The 25,712-nt window shown below is 52.8% G+C and overlaps 1 protein-coding gene across 1 annotated transcript in view; it reads left to right on the top strand.

Moving 5' to 3' along the window:
- Window positions 1-5,021: 5,021 nt before the first annotated feature.
- Window positions 5,022-25,712, top strand: part of LOC144676440 (uncharacterized) — a gene marked incomplete at both ends in the record, with an annotated part of 58,297 nt that continues 37,606 nt past the window's right edge. Inside the window, 3 exons of the mRNA XM_078536852.1 lie at window positions 5,022-5,176; window positions 11,988-12,066; window positions 16,817-17,722. Coding sequence (XP_078392978.1) covers window positions 5,022-5,176; window positions 11,988-12,066; window positions 16,817-17,722 — 1,140 coding nt within the window. The remainder of the gene's footprint in view (window positions 5,177-11,987; window positions 12,067-16,816; window positions 17,723-25,712) is intronic.

Below are 25,712 nucleotides of genomic sequence, written 5' to 3'. Positions count from 1 at the left end.
GGTCCACTGGACAGTGATCAGGAGCAGGAACCCTGGCTGATTTCCACTCTCTCACTCTCTCTCACTCACTCTCTCTCTCATTTTCTCTCTTACACTCACTCACTCACTCTCTCTCACTCACTCTCTCTCACTCATTCTCTCTCACTCACTCTCTCTCACTGATTCTCTCTCACTCACTCTCTCTCACTCACTCTCTCTTACTCACTCTCTCTCTCTCACTCTGATTCCAACATCATTGGACAGTGATCGGCAGCAAGATCCCTGGCTGATTTCCCAACTCCATCTAACACAGGAACCAATGGACAGTGATCAGGAGCAGGAACCCTGGCTGATTTCCACCCTCTCTCTAACCTGGAATCACTGGACAATGATCAGGAGCAGGAACCCTGGCTGATTTCACCCCTCTCTCTCTAACCCAGGGATCACTGGACAGGGATGAGGAGCAGGATCCTGGCTGATTTCCTCTCTCTCTCTCTACCCCAGGGATCACTGGACAGTGATCAGGAGCAGGAACCCTGGCTGATTTCCCCTCTCTCTCTCTAACCCAGGGATCACTGGACAGTGATCAGGAGCAGGAACCCTGGCTGATTTCCACTCTCTCTCTCTAACCCAGGGATCACTGCACAGTGATCAGGAGCAGGAACCCTGGTTGATTTATCCTCTGACACTAAACCCGGGATCACTGGACAGTGATCAGGAGCAGGAACCATGGCTGATTTCCTCTCTTTCACTCTCTCTCACTCACTCTCTCTCATTTTCTCTCTTTCACTCACTCACTCACTCACTCTATCTAACTCACTCTCTCTCACTCTCTCTCTCTCACTCTGATTCTAACATCATTGGACATTGATCGGCAGCAAGATCCCTGGCTGATTTCCCAACTCCATCTAACACAGGAACCAATGGACAGTGATCAGGAGCAGGAACCCTGGCTGATTTACCCTCTGACTCTAAACCCGGGATCACTGGACAGTGATCAGGAAAAGGAATCCAGGCTGATTTCCCATCTCACTCTAACCCAGTGATCACTACACAGTGATCAGGAGCAGGAACCCTGGCTGATTACCCTTTCTCTCTCTTTCTCTCTCCCTGAACTAGACATCACTGGACAGTGATCAGGTGCAGGAACCCTGGCTGATTTCCCCTATGTCTCTAATCAGGGATCACTGGACAGTGATCAGGAGCAGGAAACCTGATTAATTTCCCCTCTCTCTCTAACCCAGGGACCACTGGACAGTGATCGGGAGCAGGAACCCTGGCTGATTTCCCCTCTCTCTCTCTAACTCAGGGATCACTGGACAGTGATCAGGAGCAGGAACCCTGGCTGATTTACCCTCTGACTCTAAACCCGGGATCACTGGACAGTGATCAGGAGCAGGAACCCTGGCTGATTTCCACTCTCTCACTCTCTCTCACTCACTCTCTCTCTCATTTTCTCTCTTACACTCACTCACTCACTCTCTCTCACTCACTCTCTCTCACTCATTCTCTCTCACTCACTCTCTCTCACTGATTCTCTCTCACTCACTCTCTCTCACTCACTCTCTCTCACTCACTCTCTCTCTCTCACTCTGATTCCAACATCATTGGACAGTGATCGGCAGCAAGATCCCTGGCTGATTTCCCAAGTCCATCTAACACAGGAACCAATGGACAGTGATCAGGAGCAGGAACCCTGGCTGATTTCCACCCTCTCTCTAACCTGGAATCACTGGACAGTGATCAGGAGCAGGAACCCTGGCTGATTTCACCTCTCTCTCTCTCTCTAACCCAGGGATCACTGGACAGTGATCGGGAGCAGGAACCCTGGCTGATTTCCCCTCTCTCTCTCTAACCCAGGGATCACTGGACAGTGATAAGGAGCAGGAACCCTGGCTGATTTCCCCTCTCTCTCTAACCCAGAGATCACTGGTCATTGATCAGGAAAAGGAAGCCTGGCTGATTTCCCGTCTCTCTCTAACCCATTACACAGTGTTCAAGAGCAGGAACCCTGGATGATTTCCTGTCTCTGTCTCTGTCTCTGTCTCTGTCTCTGTCTTTGTCACTCTGTTCCAGACATCACTGGTCACTGATCAGGAGCAGGAACCCTGGCTGCTTTCCCATCTCCATCTAACACAGGTACCACTGGACAGTGATCAGGAACAGGAACCCTGGCTGATTTCCCATCTGTATCTAACCCGGGATTACTGCACAGTGATCAGGGGCAGAAAACCTGGCTGATTTCCCCTCTCTCTCTAACCCTGGGATCATTGGAAAGAGATCAGGAGCAGGAACCCTGGCTGATTTCCCCTCTCTCTCTCTAACCCAGGGATCACTGGACAGTGGTCAGGAGCAGGATCCTGGCTGATTTCCCCTCTCTCTCTCTAACCCAGGGATCACTGGACAGTGATCGGGAGCAGGAACCCTGCCTGATTCCCCGTCTCTCTCTAACCCAGGGATCACTGGACAGTGATCGGGAGCAGGAACCCTGGTTGATTTCTCCTCTCTGTCTCTAACCCATGGACCACTGGACAGTGGTCAGGAGCAGGAACCCTGGCTGATTCCCCCTCTCTCTCTAACCCAGGGATCACTGGACAGTGATCAGGAGCAGGAACCCTGCCTGATTCCCTCTCTCTCTCTAACCCAGGGACCACTGGACAGTGATCAGGAGCAGGAACCCTGCCTGATTCCCTCTATCTCTCTAACCCAGGGACCACTGTACAGTGATCAGGAGCAGGAACCCTGCCTGATTCCCTCTCTCACTCTCTCTCACTCCCTCTCACTCTCTCTCACCCTCTCTCACCCTCTCTCACTCTCTCTCACTCTCTCTCACCCTCCCTCACCCTCTCTCACACTCTCTCACCCTCTCTCACTCTCTCTCACCCTCTCTCACCCTTTCTCACCCTCTCTCACCCTCTCTCACCCTCTCTCACCCTCTCTCACTCTCTCTCACCCTCTCTCAACCTCTCTCACCCTCTCTCACCCTCTCTCACCCTCTCTCACCCTGTCTCACTCTCACTCACTCTCTATGACCCAGACATCACTGGACAGTGACCAGGAGCAGGAACCCTGGCTGATTTCCAATCTCCATCTAACCCAGAGACCACTGGACAGTGATAAGGAGCAGGAACCCTGGCTGATTCCCCCAATCACTCTAACCCAGGGATCACTGGACAGTGATCAGGAGCAGGAACCCTGGCTGATTTCCCCTCTCTCTCTCTAACCCAGGGATCACTGGACCGTGATCAGGAGCAGGAGACCTGGCTGATTTCCCCACTCCCTATAACCCAGGAATTACTGGGCAGTGATCAGGAGCAGGAACCCTGGCTGATTTCCCCACTCCCTCCAACTAGGGATCACTGGACAGTGATCAGGAGCAGGTACCCTGGCTGATATCCCCACTTGCTCTAACCCGGGGATTCACTGGACAGTGATAAGGAGCAGGGGTCCTGGCTGATAGCTCCTCTCTCTCTATCTCTCTCTAGCCCAGGGATCACATTACAGTGATGGGGAGCAGTAACCCTGGCTGATTTACACTCTCTCTCTCTAACCTACTGACCACTGGACAGTGATCAGGAGCAGGAACCCTGGCTGATTTCCCCTCTCTCTCTCTAACCCAGGGATCACTAGACAGTGATCAGGAGCAGGAACGGTAGCTGATTTCCTCTCCCTCTAACCCAGGTATCACTAGACAGTGATCAGGAGCAGGATCTCTGGCTGATTTCTCCTCTCTATCTCTAACCCAGGGATCACTGGACAGTGATCAGGAGCAGGAACCCTGGCTGATTTCCCTTCTCTCTCTCTCTAACCCAGGGATCACTGGACAGTGATCAGGAGCAGGAACCCTGGCTGATTTCCCCTCTCTCTATAACCCAGGGATCACTGGACAGTGATCAGGAGCAGGAACCTTGGCTGATTTCCCCTCTCTCTTTCTAACCCAGGGATCACTGGACAGTGATCAGGAGCAGGAACCCTGGCTGATTTCCTCTCTCTTTCTAACCCAGGGATCACTGGACAGTGATCAGGAGCAGGAACCTTGGCTGATTTCCTCTCTCTCTCTAACCCAGTGATCACTGGACAGTGATCAGGAGCAGTTTTGATCTCCCTCTAGTGTCCCAACATTGCCAGGGCAGGTACAGGACATTGATAAGGAGTAAAGCTCCATCAACACTCAGCACATCCAACGCATCAAACCCACCTTCCTATGATTTCCCCAACTCCCACTTTCTCCCCATGATCCTCAATCCCACCTGCTCCTCATATCCTTCATTCCCACCTTACGACACATCCCTCAATCCCAGCATCTCCCAGTATCCCTCAATCCCACCTTCTCTCCGTATCCCTCAATCCCACCTTCTCCCCATATCCCTCAATCCCACCTTCTCCCCATATCTCTCAATCCCACCTTCTCTCCATATCCCTCAATCCCACCTTCTCCCCATATCCCACAATCCCACCTTCTCTCCATATCCCTCAATCCCACCTTCTCTCCATATCCCTCAATCCCACCTTCTCCCCATATCCTTCAATCCCACCTTCTCCCCACGCCCCTCAATCTCACCTTCTCCTCATATCCCTCAATCCCACCTTCTCCCCATATCCCTCAATCCCACCTTCGCCCCACGCCCCTTATTCCCACCTTCTCCCCACGCCCCTCAATCCCACCTTCTCCCAACGCCCCTCAATCCCACCTTCTCCCCATATCCCTCAATCCCACCTTCTCCCCATATCCCTCCATACCACCTTCTCCCCGTATCCCTCAATCCCACCATCTCTCCATATCCCTCAATCCCACCTTCTCTCCATATCCCTCAATCCCACCTTCTCTCCAAATCTCTCGATCCCACCTTCTCTCCATATCCCTCAATCCCAGCATCTCCCCGTATCCCTCAATCCCACCTTCTCCGCATATCCCTCAATCCCAACTTCCCATCCACGCCCCTCAATCCCTCCTTCTCTCCATATCCCTCAATCCCACCTTCTCACCATTACGTGTGTTTTGGACACTATCATTTTTTGCTTCCATTTCTGTTCACCTCCAGGTGAAGCACAGATTCTGTCTTTGAAACTGGATAAGGTTATTCCCTGGAAACTGGCTCCATTTTTCCGATATGAAGGATCTCTCAGCACTCCGCCCTGTACAGAGAATGTCATTTGGACTGTTATCGAGTGCCCCATGTCTATGAGTATCTCACAGGTACAGTTCTGTTAGCAACCCTCCGCACGTCCGCGACAGAGACCAAGGGAGAGATCGATGCATTGGGGTAACTTCAGATCATGTGGAGAGAGGAACAGGAGGAGGCCATTCAGCCCCTCCAGCCAGATGTCTCTTCCATTCGGCCACGGCTCTTAACCCCAAGATTTCCAGCAGAGGGTCCGATGATCTTCTCCTGCCCCGAGAGACAGGTCAGGCATTTACCGACCTCACTGAGTGAGACTCAGTGCAGAGGAAGACTCTGGCTCATTCCAGGCAGTTTGTGGAGAGCTCACCTGAGATAACACAGCCTGATGTACACCATTGCATCGAGGTGGTCACAGACAGCATGCTCCCAAAGACGTGGAATATCATCACCTTCCTACAGGATAACCACAGTCGAATGGATACAGCCTATGGGTAGCCTATGCTCATGTGTTAAGGGGTGATCGTGCTAACCACTCGCTCTATAAACAGGTCATTGCTTGAAATGCACTCAAATCCTCCTCACCTCCTCAACTCCTCCTCACCTCCTCAACTCCTCCTCACCTCCTCAACTCCTCTTCACCTCCTCAACTCCTCATCAGCCCCTCAACTCCTCCTCACCTCCTCAACTCCTCCTCACCTCCTCAACTCCTCCTCACTGAACTGGACTAGCCATGTAAATACTGGGGCTACAAACGCAGTTCAGGGGTGGGGAATCCTGTGGTCAGTAACTCACCTCCTGTCTCCCCAAAGCCTGTCCACCATCTACAAGGCACAAGTCAGGATTGTGATGGGATACTCCCCACTTGCCTGGATGAGTGCAGCTCCCACAACACTCAAGAAGCTCGACACCGTCCAGGACAAAGCAGCCCCGCTTGATGGGCACCCCATCCACAAACATTCACTCCCTCCACCAACCCAGCATCCGAGGGTTTCCAACCTCCAATCTCCAAGACCTCGTCTTGAGGGCACTCGCTTGAGGGGGCAGGCGGAGGCAGAGAGTGTGCGCTGGGCGCCGGCAGTCGGAGGGCTGCTGGAGACCATGACCATGCTGGGTCGAAACCAGATGATGAGCCTCTGGGGTTGTCCGTTAGGCGGCAGATGCTGGATGTGCAGTGGGATGTCCGGGAGGATCTGGTGGAGATCCGTGTGGGTCTGAGTGCCAGGCTCTCTGCTGTGGTGGAGTCCATGTGGAGCATGATCACTGCGTTAACCCTCACGGCCGAGCGCCCTGACCTCTCCATTGAGAGAGCGGCCACTCACATGGAGAGGCAGCTCCAGCGACAGAATCAGGGGTTCCTGGGGATGCGCTCGGACCTGCAAGACCTCAACACAGGCACTGACCTCAGGTGGTCAGTGCCCGTGTGGGAGATGGATGAGGCACCCAGTATCCCAGTGAGGTGCCCGTCCATCAATGGTGAGCCGGGAGGTGCAGAACGACCTCGCGTTGGTGCACAAGCTGTCTGACATCTCTGCGGGCTCCTCTGTGACCTTCAGAGCCACTGGCATTGGGTGTCCACCCACACAGTCAGAGCTGATCCCAGTCCCACTCATCTGTCCAAATGGAGGTCACTGTCTCCCTGGAGAGACGAAGCCTCCTTCGGCACTGCACCTCGGACATATTGAGGTAGCTGCATCGCCGCCTGTAAACTCTGGCAGCAGGATAGCAGTGCTCTCTGCGGACCCTTCCGCCTTAGACTACCAGCTGGCCCTGCTCCCCTTGTGCCAGCGCCTCTCCTCCCCACAGGTACCCTCCCCTGGAAGCTGCATTGGGATATCCGGCCTCCTCTCCCTTCTGCCCCTCTCTCCCTCCTCAGGGGGTGTGCGCCCAGCGGAGACCACAATCCCCATTCCCAGGGTGATGGAAGGCTGCCTGGTACCCGGAAGGGTCCCACACGGTCTGAATCATTCTGGGGCCCTTGGAGACACCAATGAGGCCTGAAATGAAGCCTGGAAATGCTCAGAATGAAACCCCGAATGGAGATGAAGCTACCAAGTACCAAAAACACACCAACAGCAAACGATCTCCTGAACTCCTCACGACTCGCGCTGGCAATGCTGCTGACCCTTTTTATCCCACCCGTGGAGGAGGGTTTTGAAATTGTCGGCTGCCCACCTGCCCGTTTTGCCCATGCGACAAGGGCAAAATCGCACTCAGGCAACGCGGAATCGGATTTTAACGGCTTAAGTGACCTTTTAATTGATGGCGGGCGGGTTTTTTTCTGACTTTTCTCTCTTTCTAACTGGACTCCTGTTGCTAGGTAACAGCACAGTTTTTTTTTCTACCTTGTGCTTGTGAGACCTTCCCTTCAAGTGTCGTAAAACCTCATTAGTAATGCAGGTATACAAACAGAGCTTAGAGATGCAATCTCCACTGAAAAATGAAACTGGGCCACTGGTTTCATCTTTTAACCCACAAATAGAGAAAAATATACATTAAACTATCTCTAGATCCTAACACCTTGAGCTAACTGACCCCTCCTGGACCATATAGAGTCCAGGATACAATCCCCGCTCGGATCAATTCCTGCCATGTCTGTGAGCTATGCTTCGTTCAACTTTGACCTTTCTCCTCGTCTGACCTCCTGGTTAAACCACTCAGTGAGAGACGTGCTCAGTTCCTGTCTCCACAAACTGTGCTGAAACCACCAGTGCTGGGCCATGACCAGGTCTCCACTTCACCTGTGTCTCTCCCCTATCTCATCTGCTCCATGAAACTGATTCTCTGTTTATATCTCGCTCTCTCATTCCCCCCACCACCAGCAATCCCAATCGCTCAACCGGGCTATCTCTCTGTCACATCCAGGACCTACAACCCTCCATATCTCTACAACTAACTCCAGCCCTTACAACACCCAGTATCTCAACAACCTCTTCCAGCCGCTACAACCCCCGCTATCTCTGAAGTCTCCTCCAGCCCCTACAACACACCCTATCTCTGAAACCTCCTCCTGTCCCTACAACTCTCCCTATCTCTATAACCTCCTCCAGATCCTACAACCCTCCCTATCTCGGCAACCTCCTCCAGATCCTACAACCCTCCCTATCTCTGTAACCTCCTCCAGATCCTACAACCCTACCTATCTCGGTAACCTCCTCCAGACCCTACAAAGTCTCTCTGTCTCAGTAACCCTCCTCCAGCTCCTATAAACCCTCCCTGTCTCTGTAACCTTCTCCAACCCCAACAACCATCCCTGTCTCTGTAACCTCCTCCAGCCCCTACAACCCTCCCTATCTCGGAAACCTCCTCCAGCCCCTACAAACCCTCCCTGTCTCTGTAAACCTCCTCCAACCCCTACAAACCCTCCCTGTCTCTGTAACCTTCTCCAGCCCCTACAACCCTCCCTATCTCTGTAACCTCCTCCAGCCCCTACAACCCTCCCTAACTCTGTAACCTCCTCCAGCCCCCTACAACCCTCCCTATCTCTGTAACCTCCTCCAGCCCCTATAACCCTCCCTATCTCTGTAACCTCCTCCAGCCCCTACAAACCTTCCTATCTCTGTAACCTCCTCCAGCCCCTACAACCCTCCCTATCTCTGTAACCTCCTCCAGCACCTCTTGTTTACCCACGAATCGGGGTTCCAGGAAGTACAGTGCACCGAAGGGTGTTGCACGTTTCTCATTGTGTGGGTTAAACAAACTATCACAGAATGTAGGTGCAGCTCAGAGCCAGGTACTGGTCACGTACAAGATCAGAAATGATAAAATCAGAGTGAGGTCCATTTCCAGGAATGTGAAAGTTTAATGCATCAAATGTGGAGATTATCCAAGATGAGGTGTTTCATTTACATTTACCTCCTGATAGGCTGTGAGTATTTACACACTGACTGCAAACCTCAAAAGAATCCGTCCCTTAACTTTGAGGGGGTTATCTTTAAAACATTTTGGTGTCTATCTCACTGGGTTTTACTGTCCCTCTCTCTCTCTCGTAAACGTGACTCTGAAACTGGTGGGTTTGGGACCTGCACAGTGACAAGTCCAGACAGACATCCCCAGGCATTTTCTGATGGGGGTTCATACGGACTCGAAACGTTAACCTGGCTCCACTCTCCACACACGCTGCCAGATCTGCTGAGTTATTCCAGCATCTTCCGTCTTTATTTCACATTTCCATCATCAGCAGGATTATGCTGCCTGTACTGAGGGAGTGAAGCACTGTCGGAGAGTCAGTACTGAGGGAGTGCTGCACTGTCGGAGGGTCAGTACTGAGGGAGTGCAGCACTGTCGGGGGGACAGTACTGAGAGAGTGCTGCACTGTCGGAGGGACAGTATTGAGGGAGTGCCGCACTGTCGGACGGAAAGTACTGAGGGAGTGCAGCACTGTCGGAGGGACAGAATTGAGGGAGTGCCGCACTGTCAGAGGGTCAGTACTGAGGGAGTGCCGCACTGTCGGAGGGACAGTACTGAGGGAGTGCCGCACTTTCAGAGGGACAGTACTGAGGGAGTGCAGCACTGTCGGAGGGACAGTATTGAGGGAGTGCCGCACTGTCAGAGGGACAGTACTGAGGGAGTGCAGCACTGTCGGAGGGACAGTATTGAGGGAGTGCAGCACAGTCGGAGGGACAGTACTGAGGGAGTGCAGCACTGTCGGCGGGACAGTATTGAGGGAGTGCAGCACTGTCGGAGGGTCAGTATTGAGGGAGTGCCGCACTGTCGGACGGAAAGTACTGAGGAGTGCCGCACTGTCAGAGGGTCAGTACTGAGGGAGTGCTGCACTGTCAGAGTGTCAGTACTGAGGGAATGCAGCTCTGTCAGTGGGTCAGTACTGAGGGAGTGCCGCACTGTCGGAGGGTCAGTACTGAGGGAGTGCCGCACTTTCGGAGGGTCAGTACTGAGGGAGTGCTTCCTTTAGAAGGGCCAGGAATCAGTGGACACTGCACTGCAATGCAATATCTCTGTAACCTTCCTCCAGACCCTACAACCCTCCCTATCTCTGTAACCTCCTCCAGCCCCTCTTGTTTATACACGAATCGGGGTTCCAGGAAGTACAGTGCATTGAAAAATTGTGCACGTTTCTCAGTTTGTGGGTTAAACAAACTATCACAAAATGTAGGTGCAGCTCAGAGCCAGGTACTGGTCACGTCCAAGATCGGAAATGAGAAAATCAGAGTGAGGTCCATTTCCAGGACTGTGAAAGTTTATTGCATCAAATGTGGAGATTATACAAGATGAGATAGTTCATTTACGTTTACCTCCTGATAGGCTGTGAGTATTTACACACTGACTGCAAACCTCAAAAGAATCCGTCCCTTAACTTTGAGGTGGTTATCTTTACAACATTTTGGTCTCTATCTCATTGGGTTTTACTGTCCCTCTCTCTCTCTCTCGTAAACGTGACTCTGAAACTGGTGGGTTTGGGACCTGCACAGTGACAAGTCCAGACAGCCATCCCCAGGCATTTTCTGATGGGGGTTCATATGGACTCGAAACGTTAACCTGGCTCCACTCTCCACACACACTGCCAGATCTGCTGAGTTATTCCAGCATCTTCCGTCTTTATTTCACATTTCCATCATCAGCCGGATTATGCTGCCTGTACTGAGGGAGTGCAGCACTGTCGGAGGGACAGTACTGAGGGAGTGCTGCACTGTCGGAGGGACAGTACTGAGGGAGAGCCGCACTGTCGGAGGGTCAGTACTGAGGGAGTGCAGCACTGTCGGAGGGACAGTACTGAGGGAGTGCCGCACTGTCGGAGGGTCAGTACTGAGGGAGTGCAGCACTGTCGGAGGGTCAGCACTGAGGGAGTGCAGCACTGTCGGAGGGTCAGTACTGAGGAAGTGCAGCACTGTCGGAGGGTCAGTACTGAGGGAGTGCCGCACTGTCGGAGGGTCAGTACTGAGGGAGTGCCGCACTGTCGGAGGGCCAGTACTGAGGGAGTGCAGCACTGTCGGGGGTACAGTACTGAAGGAGTGCTGCACTGTCGGAGGGACAGTACTGAGGGAGTGCTGCACAGTCGGATTGACAGTATTGAGGAAGAGCAGCACTTTCGGTGGGTCAGTACTGAGGGAGCGCCGCACTGTCGGAGGGTCAGTACTGAGGGAGTGCTGCACTGTCAGTGGGTCAGTAATGAGGGAGTGCTGCACTTTCAGTGGGTCAGTACTGAGGGAGTGCTGCACTGGCGGAGGGTCAGTACTGAAGGAGTGCTGCACTGTCAGTGGGTCAGTACTGAGGGAGTGCCGCACTGTCGGAGGGTCAGTACTGAGCGAGTGCTGCACTGTCAGTGGGTCAGTACTGAGGGAGTTCTGCACTGTCAGTGGGTCAGTACTGAGGGAGTGCTGCACTGGCGGTGGGTCAGTACTGAGGGAGTGCTGCACTGTCAGTGGGTCAGTACTGAGGGAGTGCCGCAATGTCGGAGGGTCAGTACTGAGGGAGCGCTCCACTGTCAGAGGGTCAGCACTGAGGGAGTGCTGCACTGTCGGAAGGTCAGTACTGAGGCAGCACCGCACTGTCGGAGGTTCAGTACTGAGGGAGTGCCGCACTGTCGGAATGTCAGTACTGAGGGACTGCTTCCTTGTAGAAGGGCCAGGAATAAGTGGACACTGCACTGCAATGCACTATCTCTGTAACCTTCCTTCAGACTCTACAACCCTCCCTATCTCTGTAACCTCCTCCAGCCCCTACAACACTCCCTATCTCTGTAACCTCCTCCAGCCCCTCTTGTTTACACACGAATCGGGGTTCCAGGAAGTACATTGCACCAAAGGATTTTGCACGTTTCTCAGTGTGTGGGTTAAACAAACTATCACAAAATGTAGGTGCAGCTCAGAGCCAGGTACTGGTCACGTACAAGATCGGAAATGAGAAAATCAGAGTGAGGTCCATTTCCAGGAATGTGAAAGTTTATTGCATCAAATGTGGAGGTTATCCAAGATGAGGTGGTTCATTTACGTTTACCTCCTGATAGGCTGTGAGTATTTACACACTGACTGCAAACATCAAAAGAATCCGTCCCTTAACTTTGAGGTGGTTATCTTTACAACATTTTGGTCTCTATCTCACTGGGTTTTACTGTCCCTCTCTCTCTCTTGTAAACGTGACTCTGAAACTGGTGGGTTCGGGACCTGCACAGTGACAAGTCCAGACAGACATCCCCAGGCATTTTCTGATGGGGGTTCATACGGGCTTGAAACGTTAACCTGGCTCCACTCTCCACACACGCTGCCAGATCTGCTGAGTTATTCCAGCATCTTCCGTCTTTATTTCACATTTCCATCATCAGCAGGATTATGCTGCCTGTACTGAGGGAGTGCAGCACTGTCGGAGGGTCAGTACTGAGGGAGTGCCGCACTGTCGGAGGGTCAGTGCTGAGGGAGTGCAACACTGTCGGAGGGTCAGTACTGAGGGATTGCCGCACTGTCGGAGGGTCAGTACTGAGGGAGTGCCGCAATGTCGGAGGGACAGTACTGAGGGTGTGCAGCACTGTCGGAGGGACAGTACTGAGGGAGTGCCGCACTGACAGAGGGTCAGTACTGAGGGAGTGCAGCACAGTCGGAGGGACAGTACTGAGTGGGTGCAGCACTGTCGGAGGATCAGTACTGAGGGAGTGCAGCACTTTCGGAGGGACAGTACTGAGGGGGTGAGGCACTATCGGATTGACATTATTGAGGAAGTGCAGCACTGTCGGAGGGCCAGTACTGAGGGAGTGCAGCACTATCGGAGGGTCAGTACTGGGGGAGTGCTGCACTGTCAGTGGGTCAGTACTGAGGGAGTGCCGCACTGTCAGAGTGTCAGTACTGAGGGAATGCAGCTCTGTCAGTGGGTCAGTACTGAGGGAGTGCCGCACTGTCGGAGGGTCAGTACTGAGGGAGTGCCGCACTTTCGGAGGGTCAGTACTGAGGGAGTGCTTCCTTGTACAAGGGCCAGGAATCAGTGGACACTGCACTGCAATGCACTATCTCTGTAACCTTCCTCCAGTCCCTACAACCCTCCCTATCTCTGTAACCTCCTCCTGCCCCTCTTGTTTACACACGAATCGGGGTTCAAGGAAGTACAGTGCACCGAAGGATTGTGCACGTTTCTCAGTGTGTGGGTTAAACAAACTATCACAAAATGTAGGTGCAGCTCAGAGCCAGGTACTGGTCACGTCCAAGATCGGAAATGAGAAAATCAGAGTGAGGTCCATTTCCAGGACTGTGAAAGTTTATTGCATCAAATGTGGAGATTACCCAAGATGAGGTGGTTCATTTACATTTACCTTCTGATAGGCTGTGAGTATTTACACACTGACTGCAAACCTCAAAAGAATCCGTCCCTTAACTTTGAGGGGGTTATCTTTACAACATTTTGGTCTCTATCTCACTGGGTTTTACTGTCCCTCTCTCTCTCTCTCGTAAACGTGACTCTGAAACTGGTGGGTTTGGGACCTGCACAGTGACAAGTCCAGACAGACATCCCCAGGCATTTTCTGATGGGGGTTCATACGGACTCGAAACGTTAACCTGGCTCCACTCTCCACACACGCTGCCAGATCTGCTGAGTTATTCCAGCATCTTCCGTCTTTATTTCACATTTCCATCATCAGCAGGATTATGCTGCCTGTACTGAGGGAGTGCAGCACTGTCGGAGGGACAGTACTGAGGGGGTGCAGCACTGTCGGAGGGTCAGTACTGAGGGAGTGCAGCACTGTCGGAGGGACAGTACTGAGGGGGTGCAGCACTGTCGGAGGGACAGTACTGAGGGAGTGCAGCACTGTCGGAGGGACAGTACTGAGGGAGTGCAACACTATCGGATGGACAGTATTGAGGGAGGGCAGCACTGTCGGAGGGTCAGTACTGAGGGAGTGCCGCACTGTCAGAGGGTCAGTACTGAGGGAGTGCAGCACTGTCGGAGGGACGGTACTGAGGGAGTGCAGCTCAGTCGGATGGACAGTACTGAGGGAGTGCAGCACTGTCGGAGTTACGGTACTGAGGGAGTGCAGCACAGTCGGAGGGCAAGTACTGAGCGAGTGCAGCACAGTCGGAGGGACAGTACTGAGGGAGTGCAGCAGTGTCGGAGGGAAGGTACTGAGGGAGTGCAGCACTGTCGGGGGGAAGGTACTGAGTGAGTCCAGCGCTGTGGGAGGAAAAGTATTGAGGGAGTACAGCGCTGTTGGAGTGACGGTATTGAGGGAGTGCAGCACTGTCGGTGGGTCAGTACTGAGGGAGTGCAAGACTGTGGAAGGGACGGTACAGAGGGAGAGCCGCACTGTTGGAGGGACAGTATTGAGGGAGTGCAGCACTGTCGGATGGTCAGTGCTGAGGGAATGCAGCACTGTCGGAGAGTTAGTACTGAGAGAGTGCCGCACTATCGGAGTATCAGTACTGGGGGAGTGCTGCACGGCCGAAGAGTCAGTACTGAGGGACTGCAGCACTGTCGGAGGATCAGTACTGAGGGACTGCTTCCTTGTAGAAGGGCCAGGAATCAGTGAACACTGCACTGCAATGCACTATCTCTGTAACCTTCCTTCAGACGCTACAACCCTTGCTATATCTGACACCTCCACCAGACTGTACAATTCTCCCTATCTCTGTAACCTCCTCCAGCCCCTACAAACATCCCTATCTCTGTAACCTCCTCCAGCCCTCTGCAACCCTCCCTATCTCTGTACCCTCCTCCAGCCCCCTCCAACCCTCCCTATCTCTGTAACCTCCTCCAGCCCCTACAACCCTCCCTATCTCTGTAACCTCCTCCAGCCCCTACAACCCTCCCTATCTCTGTAACCTTCTCCAGCACCTACAACCCTCCTTATCTCGGTAAAATCCTCCAGCCACTACAAACCTCCCTATCTCTGTAACCTGCTCCAGCCCCCTACAACCCTCCCTATCTCTGTAACCTTCTCCAGCACCTACAACCCACCCTAACTCTGTCACCTTCTCCAGCACATACAACCCTCCCTATCTCTGTAACCTTCTCCAGCACCTACAACCCACCCTATCTCTGTAACCTTCTCCAGCACATACAACCCTCCCTATCTCTGTTACCTTCTCCAGCACCTACACCCCTCCCTATCTCTGTAACCTCCCATAGTCCCCTACAACCCTCCCTATCTCTGTAACCTCCTCCAGCCCCTACAACCCTCCCTATCTCTGTAACCTCCTCCAGCCCCTACAACTGTCCCTATCTCTGTAACCTCCTCCAGCCCCTCTTGTTTACACACGAATCGGGGATCCAGGAAGTACAGTGCACCGAAGGATTGTGCAGGTTTCTCATTGTGTGGGTTAAACAAACTATCATAAAATGTAGGTGCAGCTCAGAGCCAGGTACTGATCACGTAGAAGATCGGAAATGATCAGAGTGAAGTCCATTTCCAGGACTGTGAATCCTTCTACGACTAAGTTTAATGCATCAAATGTGGAGATTACCCAAGATGAGGTGGTTCATTTACGTTAACCTCCTGATAGGCTGTGAGTATTTACACACTGACTGCAAACCTCAAAAGAATTCGTCCCTTAACTTTGAGGTGGTTATCTTTACAACATTTTGGTCTCTATCTCACTGGGTTTTACTGTCCCTCTCTCTCTCTCGTAAACGTGACTCTGAAACTGGTGGGTTTGGGACCTGCACAGTGACAAGTCCAGACAGACATCCCCAGGCATTTTCTGATGGGGGTTCATACGGACTCGAAACGTTAACCCGGGTCCACTCTCCACACACGCTGCCAGATCTGCTGAGTTATTCCAGCATCTTCCGTCTTTATTTCACATTTCCATCATCAGCAGGATTATGCTGCCTGTACTGAGGGAGTGCAGCACTGTCGGAGGGACAGTACTGAGGGAGTGCAGCACTGTCGGAAGGTCAGTACTGAGGGTGTGCAGCACTGTCGGAGGGACAGTACTGAGGGAGTGCAGCACTGTCGGAGGGACAGTACTGAGGGAGTGCAGCACTGTCGGAGGGACAGTACCGAGGGAGTGCAGCACGGTCGGAGGGTCAGTACTGAGGGACTGCAGCACGGTCGGAGGGACAGTACTGAGGGAGTGCAGCACTGTCGGAAGGTCAGTACTGAGGGAGTGCAGCACTGTCGGAGGGTCAGTACTGAGGGAGTGCTTCCTTGTAGAAGGGCCAGGATTCAGTGAACACTGCACTTCAATGCACTATCTCTGTAACCTTCCTTCAGACGCTACAACCCTTGCTACATCTGACACCTCCACCAGACTGTACAATTCTCCCTATCTCTGTAACCTCCTCCAGCCCCTACAACCCTCCCTATCTCTGTAACCTCCTCCAGCCCCTACGCCCCTCCCTATCTCTGTAACCTCCTCCAGCCCCTACAACCCTCCCTATCTCTGTAACCTCCTCCAGCCCTTACAACCCTCCCTATCTCTGTAACACTCCTACGACCCTCTGAGATCTCTGCACTCCTCCAATTCCGGCCACTTGACCATCCCCCCATTCCCATCGCTCCACCATCGGCGGCCGAGCCTTCAGCTGCCTGGGGTCCCCTGAGCTCTGGAATTCCCTCCCTAATCCTCTCCACCTGTTTCCCTCCTGTCCGATTGCCTTTCCAATCTCTCTCTCTCTCTCTCTTTGAGCGATCTCTCCCTGAAATCCCCTTCTGTCTTTCCGTGTCATGGTGGGTTTCTGATACAAACTGTCACTGCTGTGAGGCGTTGGCTCATTGTGTTGTTGTGGAAGAGACTGTATCACTGGGACTTGTCTCACTCTCTCTCTCTGATTCACAGCACAGCGGCTGGTCACCTCCCTGGTCAGCGATGGGGAAAGCTGTGGGATCCACACGGGTGGCAATGGGCTGGATATGGAAGAGAACTCGGCCGCGTATTGGTTCACACGGAGTGAAGATTGGGACAACTTGGCGATCGAGTGTTTGAATGAAGAACTGAAGAGAAACAAGACATTCATGAATGTTTGGGATTTGGCAAGAAAGTTTTGGAATGGGAGCACCATTCCCCACGGTCTCCTTAAGGAGCACATGATCGTGGTCACTATGTACACCCATGATGGACCATTGTACAAGGCATTTAACGATGAGGTTCATGAATATGGAAATATCAACGAATACAACTCCAAATTTAAACTGAAGGGTTTCCACTATCTCCTAACCATCGCTCTCCAGGCATTGAGAGATCATTCCAAACAGTTACACGCTTATCGCGGGTTGAACATTCCCATGTCTGGGAGACGGGGCCAGGAGATGAGGTTTGGGAGATTCGCCTCCACCTCCCTCAACAGAAGAGTTGCCGAGGGATTTGGAAACAGGACTTTCTTTGTGCTAAACACGGCTTACGGTGTCAAGATCCCCAATTACTCGTTCTTTAAGGAGGAAGATGAGATCTTAATCCCTCCCTATGAGAAATTTGAGATTGTAAAGGCCGAGGGCTCAGGGGGAAACTGCAACTTCACCCTCCGCTCGGGGGGCTACGAGGGAGATGAGGTGGGGCTGGAGAGGGACGGTAGTGACTGTCTGAGAGTTTACCGGGAGACCCTACCCTGGTGGGTCTGGTTTCTGATCGCCTTGGGGATCTTGGTCACTCTGGGGGGGTTAGGTGCATTTCTCTACAAGGGCTTCTCCCAGGAATATATTCCAATTTCCCAGCATCTCCCCAACCCTCAACCCCCATCCAATACCCCTCAAACACCCTCAACACCTCCCCAACTCCCCAAACCTTAACCCCCATCCCTCCCCTCACACACCCTCAACCCCTCCCCATCTCCCCAAACCTGAACCCCCATCCCTCCCCTCACACACCCTCAACCCCTCCCCATCTCCCCAAACCTGAACCCCCATCACTCCCCTCACACACCATCAAACCCTCCCCACCTCCCCAACCCTCAAGCCCCATCCCTCCCCTCACACACCCTCAATCCCTCCCCACCTCCCCAACCCTCAACCCCCATCTCGCCCCTCACACACCCTCAACCCCTCCCCACCTCCCCAACCCTCAACCCCCATCCCTCCCCTCACACACCCTCAACCCCTCCCCACCTCCCCAACCCTCAACCCCCATCCCTCCCCACAACCCCTCCCCATCTCCCTAACCCTCAATCCCCATCCCTCCCCTCACATACCCTCAACCTCTCCCCACCGCCCCAACGCTCAACCCCCATCCCTCCCCTCACACACCCTCACCCCTCCCCTCCACCCCAACCCTCAACCCCCATCCATCCCCTCCCCACCTCCCCAACCCTCAACCCCAATCCCTCCCCTCACACACCCTCAACCCCTTCCCACCTCCCCAGCCCTCAACCCCCATCCCTCCCCTCACACACCCCAACCCTTCCCCACCTCCCCAACCCTCAACCCCCATCCCCCCCCTCAACCACTCCGCACCTCCCCAACGCTCAAACCCCATCCCTCTCCTCACACACCCTCAATCCCTCCCCACCTCCACGACCCTCAACCCCCATCCCTCCCCTCACACACCCTCAACCCCTCCCCACCTCCCCAACCATCAACCCCAATCCATCCCCTCAACCCCACCCCACCTCCCCAACCCTCAACCCCCATCCCTCCCCTCACACACCCTCAATCCCTCCCCACCTCCGCGACCCTCAACCCCCCTCCCTCCCCTCACACACTCAACCCCTCCCCAACCTCGCACACCATCAACCCTTACCCGCCTAATGATCAATACTCTGCACTCACGCTCCCTAACCATGTACCCCACATGGCAAACGATCAGGTCTGAGGGGCTGAATGGCCTCCTCCTCTTCCTATCTGTGCAAACTGTATATTAAGGTCATGTTTGATAGATTGACAGTGTTTTAAATGTTGAATTAACAATGTTGACCTCAAATTAAAATAATTTGTGCTCTATCCTTTTCACAAGCAATATGTCAATAAAAACTAACGAGCAACTATCCAAATATCTCTGATCATTGTAACTTATTGGAATCTTGCTGTGCACACTCTATACGTGGAACTGGTGAAGTGGGCAGGCAGATGGCAATTGCAGGTTAACGTAGAGAGTGAAGTGGTTCATTGTGGGAGGAAGAATTTGGAGAGACAATATCAAATAAAGGGTACAATTCTAAAGGGGGTCAGGGTGAGTGAGTGGGTAATAAAGCAGACAGTATCCTGTGCTTTATTAATAGGGGTATAGATTACAAGGGCAGGGAGGTTATGTTAAACGTGTATAAAACACTGGCTCAGCCTCAACAAGAGAATTGTGTCCAGTTCCAGGCATCACACTTCAGGGAGGATGAAAAAGGCTTCAGCGAGAGGGCAGAAAAGATTCAGAGAATGGTTCCAGGGGTGAGGAAATTGAGGAATGGGAGATCAACGGGCTGTGATCAGGAGCAGGAACCCTGGCTGATTTCCCCTCTGTCTCTAACCCCAGGATGACAGGACAGTGATCAGGAAAAGGAATCCAGGCTGATTTCCCATCTCACTCAAACCCAGGGATCACTACACAGTGGATCAGGAGCAGGAACCCTGGGTGATTTCCCCTCTCTCTCCCTAACCCAGGGATCACTGCGCAGTGATCAGGAGTAGGAACCATGGCTGATTTCCTCTCTCTCTCTAACCCAGGGATCACTGCGCAGTGATCTGGAGCAGGAACCCTGGCTGATTTCCTCTCTCTCTCTCTAACCCTGTGACCACTGGACAGTGATCAGGAGCAGGAACCCTGGCTGATTTCCTCTCTCTCACTCTCTCTCACTCACTCTCTCTCTCATTTTCTCTCTTACACTCACTCACTCACTCTCTCTCACTCACTCTCTCTCACTCATTCTCTCTCAATCACTCTCTCTCACTGATTCTCTCTCACTCACTCTCTCTCACTCACTCTCTCTCACTCACTCTCTCTCTCTCACTCTGATTCCAACATCATTGGACAGTGATCGGCAGCAAGATCCCTGGCTGATTTCCCAACTCCATCTAACACAGGAACCAATGGACAGTGATCAGGAGCAGGAACCCTGGCTGATTTCCACCCTCTCTCTAACCTGGAATCACTGGACAGTGATCAGGAGCAGGAACCCTGGCTGATTTCACCTCTCTCTCTCTAACCCAGGGATCACTGGACAGTGATAAGGAGCGGGGGCTCTGGTTGATTTCACATCTCCATCTAACCCAGGGATCACTGGACAGTGATCAGGAGCAGGAACCCTGGTTGATTTCACATCTCCATCTAACCAAGGGATCACTGGACAGTGATCAGGAGCAGGAACCCTGGCTGATTTCACCCCTCTCTCTCTAACCCAGGGATCACTGGACAGTGATCAGGAGCAGGAACCCTGGCTGATTTCCACTCTCTCTCTAACCCAGGGGTCACTGGACAGTGATCAGGAGCAGGAACCCTGGCTGATTTCCCCTCTCTCTCTCTAACCCAAAGATCACTGCACAGTGATCAGGAGCAGGAACTCTGGCTGATTTCCCCTCTCTTTCTAACACAGGGATCACTGGGCAGTGATCAGGAACAGGAACCCTGGCTGATTTACCCTCTGACTCTAAACCCGGGATCACTGGACAGTGATCAGGAAAAGGAATCCAGGCTGATTTCCCATCTCACTCTAACCCAGTGATCACTACACAGTGATCAGGAGCAGGAACCCTGGCTGATTACCCTTTCTCTCTCTTTCTCTCTCCCTGAACTAGACATCACTTGACAGTGATCTGGAGCAGGAAACCTGACTAATTTCCCCTCTCTCTCGAACCCATGTTCCACTGGACAGTGATCAGGAGCAGGAACCCTGGCTGATTTCCCCTCTCTCTCTATCCCAGGGTCCACTGGACAGTGATCAGGAGCAGGAACCCTGGCTGATTTCCCCTCTCTCTCTATCCCAGGGTCCACTGGACAGTGATCAGGAGCAGGAACCCTGGCTGATATCCACTCTCTCACTCTCTCTCACTCACTCTCTCTCTCATTTTCTCTCTTACACTCACTCACTCACTCTCTCTCACTCACTCTCTCTCACTCATTCTCTCTCACTCACTCTCTCTCACTGATTCTCTCTCACTCACTCTCTCTCACTCACTCTCTCTCTCTCACTCTGATTCCAACATCATTGGACAGTGATCGGCAGCAAGATCCCTGGCTGATTTCCCAACTCCATCTAACACAGGAACCAATGGACAGTGATCAGGAGCAGGAACCCTGGCTGATTTCCACCCTCTCTCTAACCTGGAATCACTGGACAGTGATCAGGAGCAGGAACCCTGGCTGATTTCACCTCTCTCTCTCTAACCCAGGGATCACTGGACAGTGATAAGGAGCGGGGGCCCTGGTTGATTTCACATCTCCATCTAACCCAGGGATCACTGGACAGTGATCAGGAGCAGGAACCCTGGTTGATTTCACATCTCCATCTAACCAAGGGATCACTGGACAGTGATCAGGAGCAGGAACCCTGGCTGATTTCACCCCTCTCTCTCTAACCCAGGGATCACTGGACAGTGATCAGGAGCAGGATCCTGGCTGATTTCCTCTCTCTCTCTCTCTAACCCAGGGATCACTGGACAGTGATCAGGAGCAGGAACCCTGGCTGATTTCCCCTCTCTCTCTCTAACCCAGGGATCACTGGACAGTGATCAGGAGCAGGAACCCTGGCTGATTTCCACTCTCTCTCTCTAACCCAGGGATCACTGCACAGTGATCAGGAGCAGGAACCCTGGCTGATTTCCCCTCTCTCTCTAACACAGGGATCACTGGACAGTGCTCAGGAGCAGGAACTCTGGCTGATTTACCCTCTGACTCTAAACCCGGGATCACTGGACAGTAATCAGGAGCAGGAAGAATGGCTGATTTACCCTCTGACTCTAAACCCGCGATCAATGGACAGTGATCAGGAGCAGGAACCCTGGCTGATTTACCCTCTCTCTGTCTAACCCAGGGATCACTGGACAGTGATCAGGAGCAGGAAGAATGGCTGATTTACCCTCTGACTCTAAACCCGGGATCAATGGACAGTGATCAGGAGCAGGAACCCTGGCTGATTTAACCTCTCTCTGTCTAACCCAGGGATCACTGGACAGTGATCAGGAGCAGGAACCCTGGTTGATTTACCCTCTCTCTCTCTAACCCAGGGATCACTGGACAGTGATCAGGAGCAGGAACCCTGGCTGATTTACCCTCTCTCTGTCTAACCCAGGGATCACAGGACAGTGATCAGGAGCAGGAACCCTGGCTGATTTCCCCTATGTCTCTAATCAGGGATCACTGGACAGTGATAAGGAGCAGGAACCCTGGCTGATTTCCCCTCGCTCTCTAACCCAGGGATCACTGGACAGTGATAAGGAGCAGGAACCCTGGCTGATTTCCCCTCTCTCTCTAACCCAGGGACCACTGGACAGTGATCAGGAGCAGGAACCCTGGCTGATTTCCTCTCTTTCATTCTCTCTCACTCACTCTCTCTCATTTTCTCTCTTTCACTCACTCACTCACTCACTCTATCTAACTCACTCTCTCTCACTCTCTCTCTCTCACTCTGATTCTAACATCATTGGACAGTGATCGGCAGCAAGATCCCTGGCTGATTTCCCAACTCCATCTAACACAGGAACCAATGGACAGTGATCAGGAGCAGGAACCCTGGCTGATTTCACCTCTCTCTCTCTAACCCAGGGATCACTGGACAGGGATAAGGAGCAGGAACCCTGGCTGATTTCCCCTCTCTCTCTAACCCAGAGATCACTGGTCATTGATCAGGAAAAGGAAGCCTGGCTGATTTCCCGTCTCTCTCTAACCCATTACACAGTGTTCAAGAGCAGGAACGCTGGCTGATTTCCTCTCTCTGTCTCTGTCTCTGTCTCTGTCTCTGTCTCTGTCACTCTGTGCCAGACATCACTGGTCACTGATCAGGAGCAGGAACCCTGGCTGATTTCCCCTCTCTCTCTCTAACCCAGGGATCACTGGACAGTGATCAGGAGCAGGAACCCTGGCTGATTTCCCCTCTGTCTCTCTAACCCAGACATCACTGGACAGTCATCGGGAGCAGGAACCCTGGTTGATTTCCCCTCTCTCTCTCTAACCCAGGGACCACTGGACAGTGATCAGGAGCAGGAGCCCTGGCTGATTTCCCCTCTCTCTCTAACCAGGGATCACTGGACAGTGATCAGGAGCAGGAACCCTGGCTGATTTCCCCACTCCCTCCAACTAGGGATCACTGGACAGTGATCAGGAGCAGGTACCCTGGCTTATTTCCCCTTTCTATCCAACCCAGTGTTCATTAAACAGTGATAAGTAGCAGGAGCACTGGCTGGTTTCACATCTCTCTCTCTAGCCCAGGGCTCATTGGACAGTGATCAGGAGCAGGAACCCTGGCTGATTTCCCCACTTGCTCTAACCCGGGGATTCACTGGACAGTGATAAGGAGCAGGGGTCCTGGCTGATAGCTCCTCTCTCTCTATCTCTCTCTAGCCCAGGGATCACATTACAGTGATGGGGAGCAGTAACCCTGGCTGATTTACACTCTCTCTCTCTAACCTACTGACCACTGGACAGTGATCAGGAGCAGGAACCCTGGCTGATTTCCCCTCTCTCTCTCTAACCCAGGGATCACTGGACAGTGATCAGGAGCAGGAACCCTGGCTGATTTCCCCACTTGCTCTAACCCGGGGATTCACTGGACAGTGATAAGGAGCAGGGGTCCTGGCTGATAGCTCCTCTCTCTCTATCTCTCTCTAGCCCAGGGATCACATTACAGTGATGGGGAGCAGTAACCCTGGCTGATTTACACTCTCTCTCTCTAACCTACTGACCACTGGACAGTGATCAGGAGCAGGAGACCTGGCTGATTTCCCCTCTCTCTCTAACCCAGGGATCACTGGTCAGTGATCAGGAGCAGGAACCCTGGCTGATTTCCCCTCTCTCTCTCTAACCCAGGGATCACTGGACAGTGATCAGGAGCAGGAACCCTGGCTTATTTCCCCTCTCTCACTAACCCAGACATCACTGGACAGTGATCAGGAGCAGGAACGGTAGCTGATTTCCTCTCTCTCTAACCCAGGTATCACTAGACAGTGATCAGGAGCAGGATCTCTGGCTGAATTCCCGCTCTCTTCTTATCCCAGATATCACTGGATAATGATCAGGAGCAGGAACCCTGGCTGATTTCTCCTCTCTATCTCTAACCCAGGGATCACTGGACAGTGATCAGGAGCAGGAACCCTGGCTGATTTCCCCTCTCTCTCTCTAACCCAGGGATCACTGGACAGTGATCAGGAGTTGGAAACCTGGCTGATTTCCCCTCTCTCTCTCTAACCCAGGGATCACTGGGCAGTGATCACGAGCAGGAACCCTGGCTGATTTCCCCTCTCTCTTTCTAACCCAGGTATCACTGGACAGTGATCGGGAGCAGGAACCTTGGCTGATTTCCCCTCTCTCTCTCTCTAACCGAGGGGTCACTGGACAGTGATCAGGAGCAGGAACCCTGGCTGATTTCCCCTCTCTCTCTAACCCAGACATCACTGGACAGTGATCAGGAGCAGGAACCCTGGCTGATTTCCCCTCTCTCTCTCTAACCCAGACATCACTGGACAGTGATCAGGAGCAGGAACCCTGGCTGATTTCCTCTCTCTCTCTAACCCAGGGATCACTGGACAGTGATCGGGAGCAGGAACCCTGGCTGATTTCCTCTCTCTCTCTAACCCAGGGATCACTGGACAGTGATCAGGAGCAGTTTTGATCTCCCTCTAGTGTCCGAACATTGCCAGGGCAGGTACAGGACAGTGATAAGGAGTAAAGCTCCATCAACACTCAGCACATCCAACGCATTAAACCCACCTTCCTATGATTTCCCCAACTCCCACTTTCTCCCCATGATCCTCAATCCCACCTGCTCCTCATATCCTTCATTCCCACCTTACGACACATCCCTCAATCCCAGCATCTCCCAGTATCCCTCAATCCCACCTTCTCCCCATATCCCTCAATCCCACCTTCTGCCCATATCCCTCAATCCCACCTTCTCTCCATATCCCTCAATCCCACCTTCTCCCCGTATCCCTCAATCCCACCTTCTCCCCATATCCCTCAATCCCACCTTCTCCCCACGCCCCTTAATCTCACCTTCTCCCCACGCCCCTCAATCCCACCTTCTCCCAACGCCCCTCAATCCCACCTTCTCCCCATATCCCACAATCCCACCTTCTCCCCATATCCCTCAATACCACCTTCTCCCCGTATCCCTCAATCCCACCATCTCTCCATATCCCTCAATCCCACCTTCTCTCCATATCCCTTAATCCCACCTTCTCTCCAAATCCCTCAATCCCACCTTCTCTCCATATCCCTCAATCCCAGCATCTCCCCGTATCCCTCAATCCCACCTTCTCTCCATATCCCTCAATCCCACCTTCTCACCATTACGTGTGTTTTGGACACTATCATTTTTTGCTTCCATTTCTGTTCACCTCCAGGTGAAGCACGGATTCTGTCTTTGAAACTGGATAAGGTTATTCCCTGCAAACTGGCTCCATTTTTCCGATATGAAGGATCTCTCAGCACTCCGCCCTGTACAGAGAATGTCCTTTGGACTGTTATGGAGCGCCCCATGTCTATGAGTATCTCACAGGTACAGTTCTGTTAGCAACCCTCTGCCCGTCCGCGACAGAGACCAGGGGAGAGATCGATGCATTGGGGTATCTTCAGATCATGTGGAGAGAGGAACAGGAGGAGG

This window comes from Cetorhinus maximus, unplaced genomic scaffold (assembly GCF_964194155.1).
Source record: "Cetorhinus maximus unplaced genomic scaffold, sCetMax3.hap1.1 HAP1_SCAFFOLD_1605, whole genome shotgun sequence".
Lineage (NCBI taxonomy): Eukaryota > Metazoa > Chordata > Chondrichthyes > Lamniformes > Cetorhinidae > Cetorhinus > Cetorhinus maximus.
Note: the sequence above shows the minus strand (reverse complement) of the source record. Positions and strands in the feature narration are given on the sequence as shown.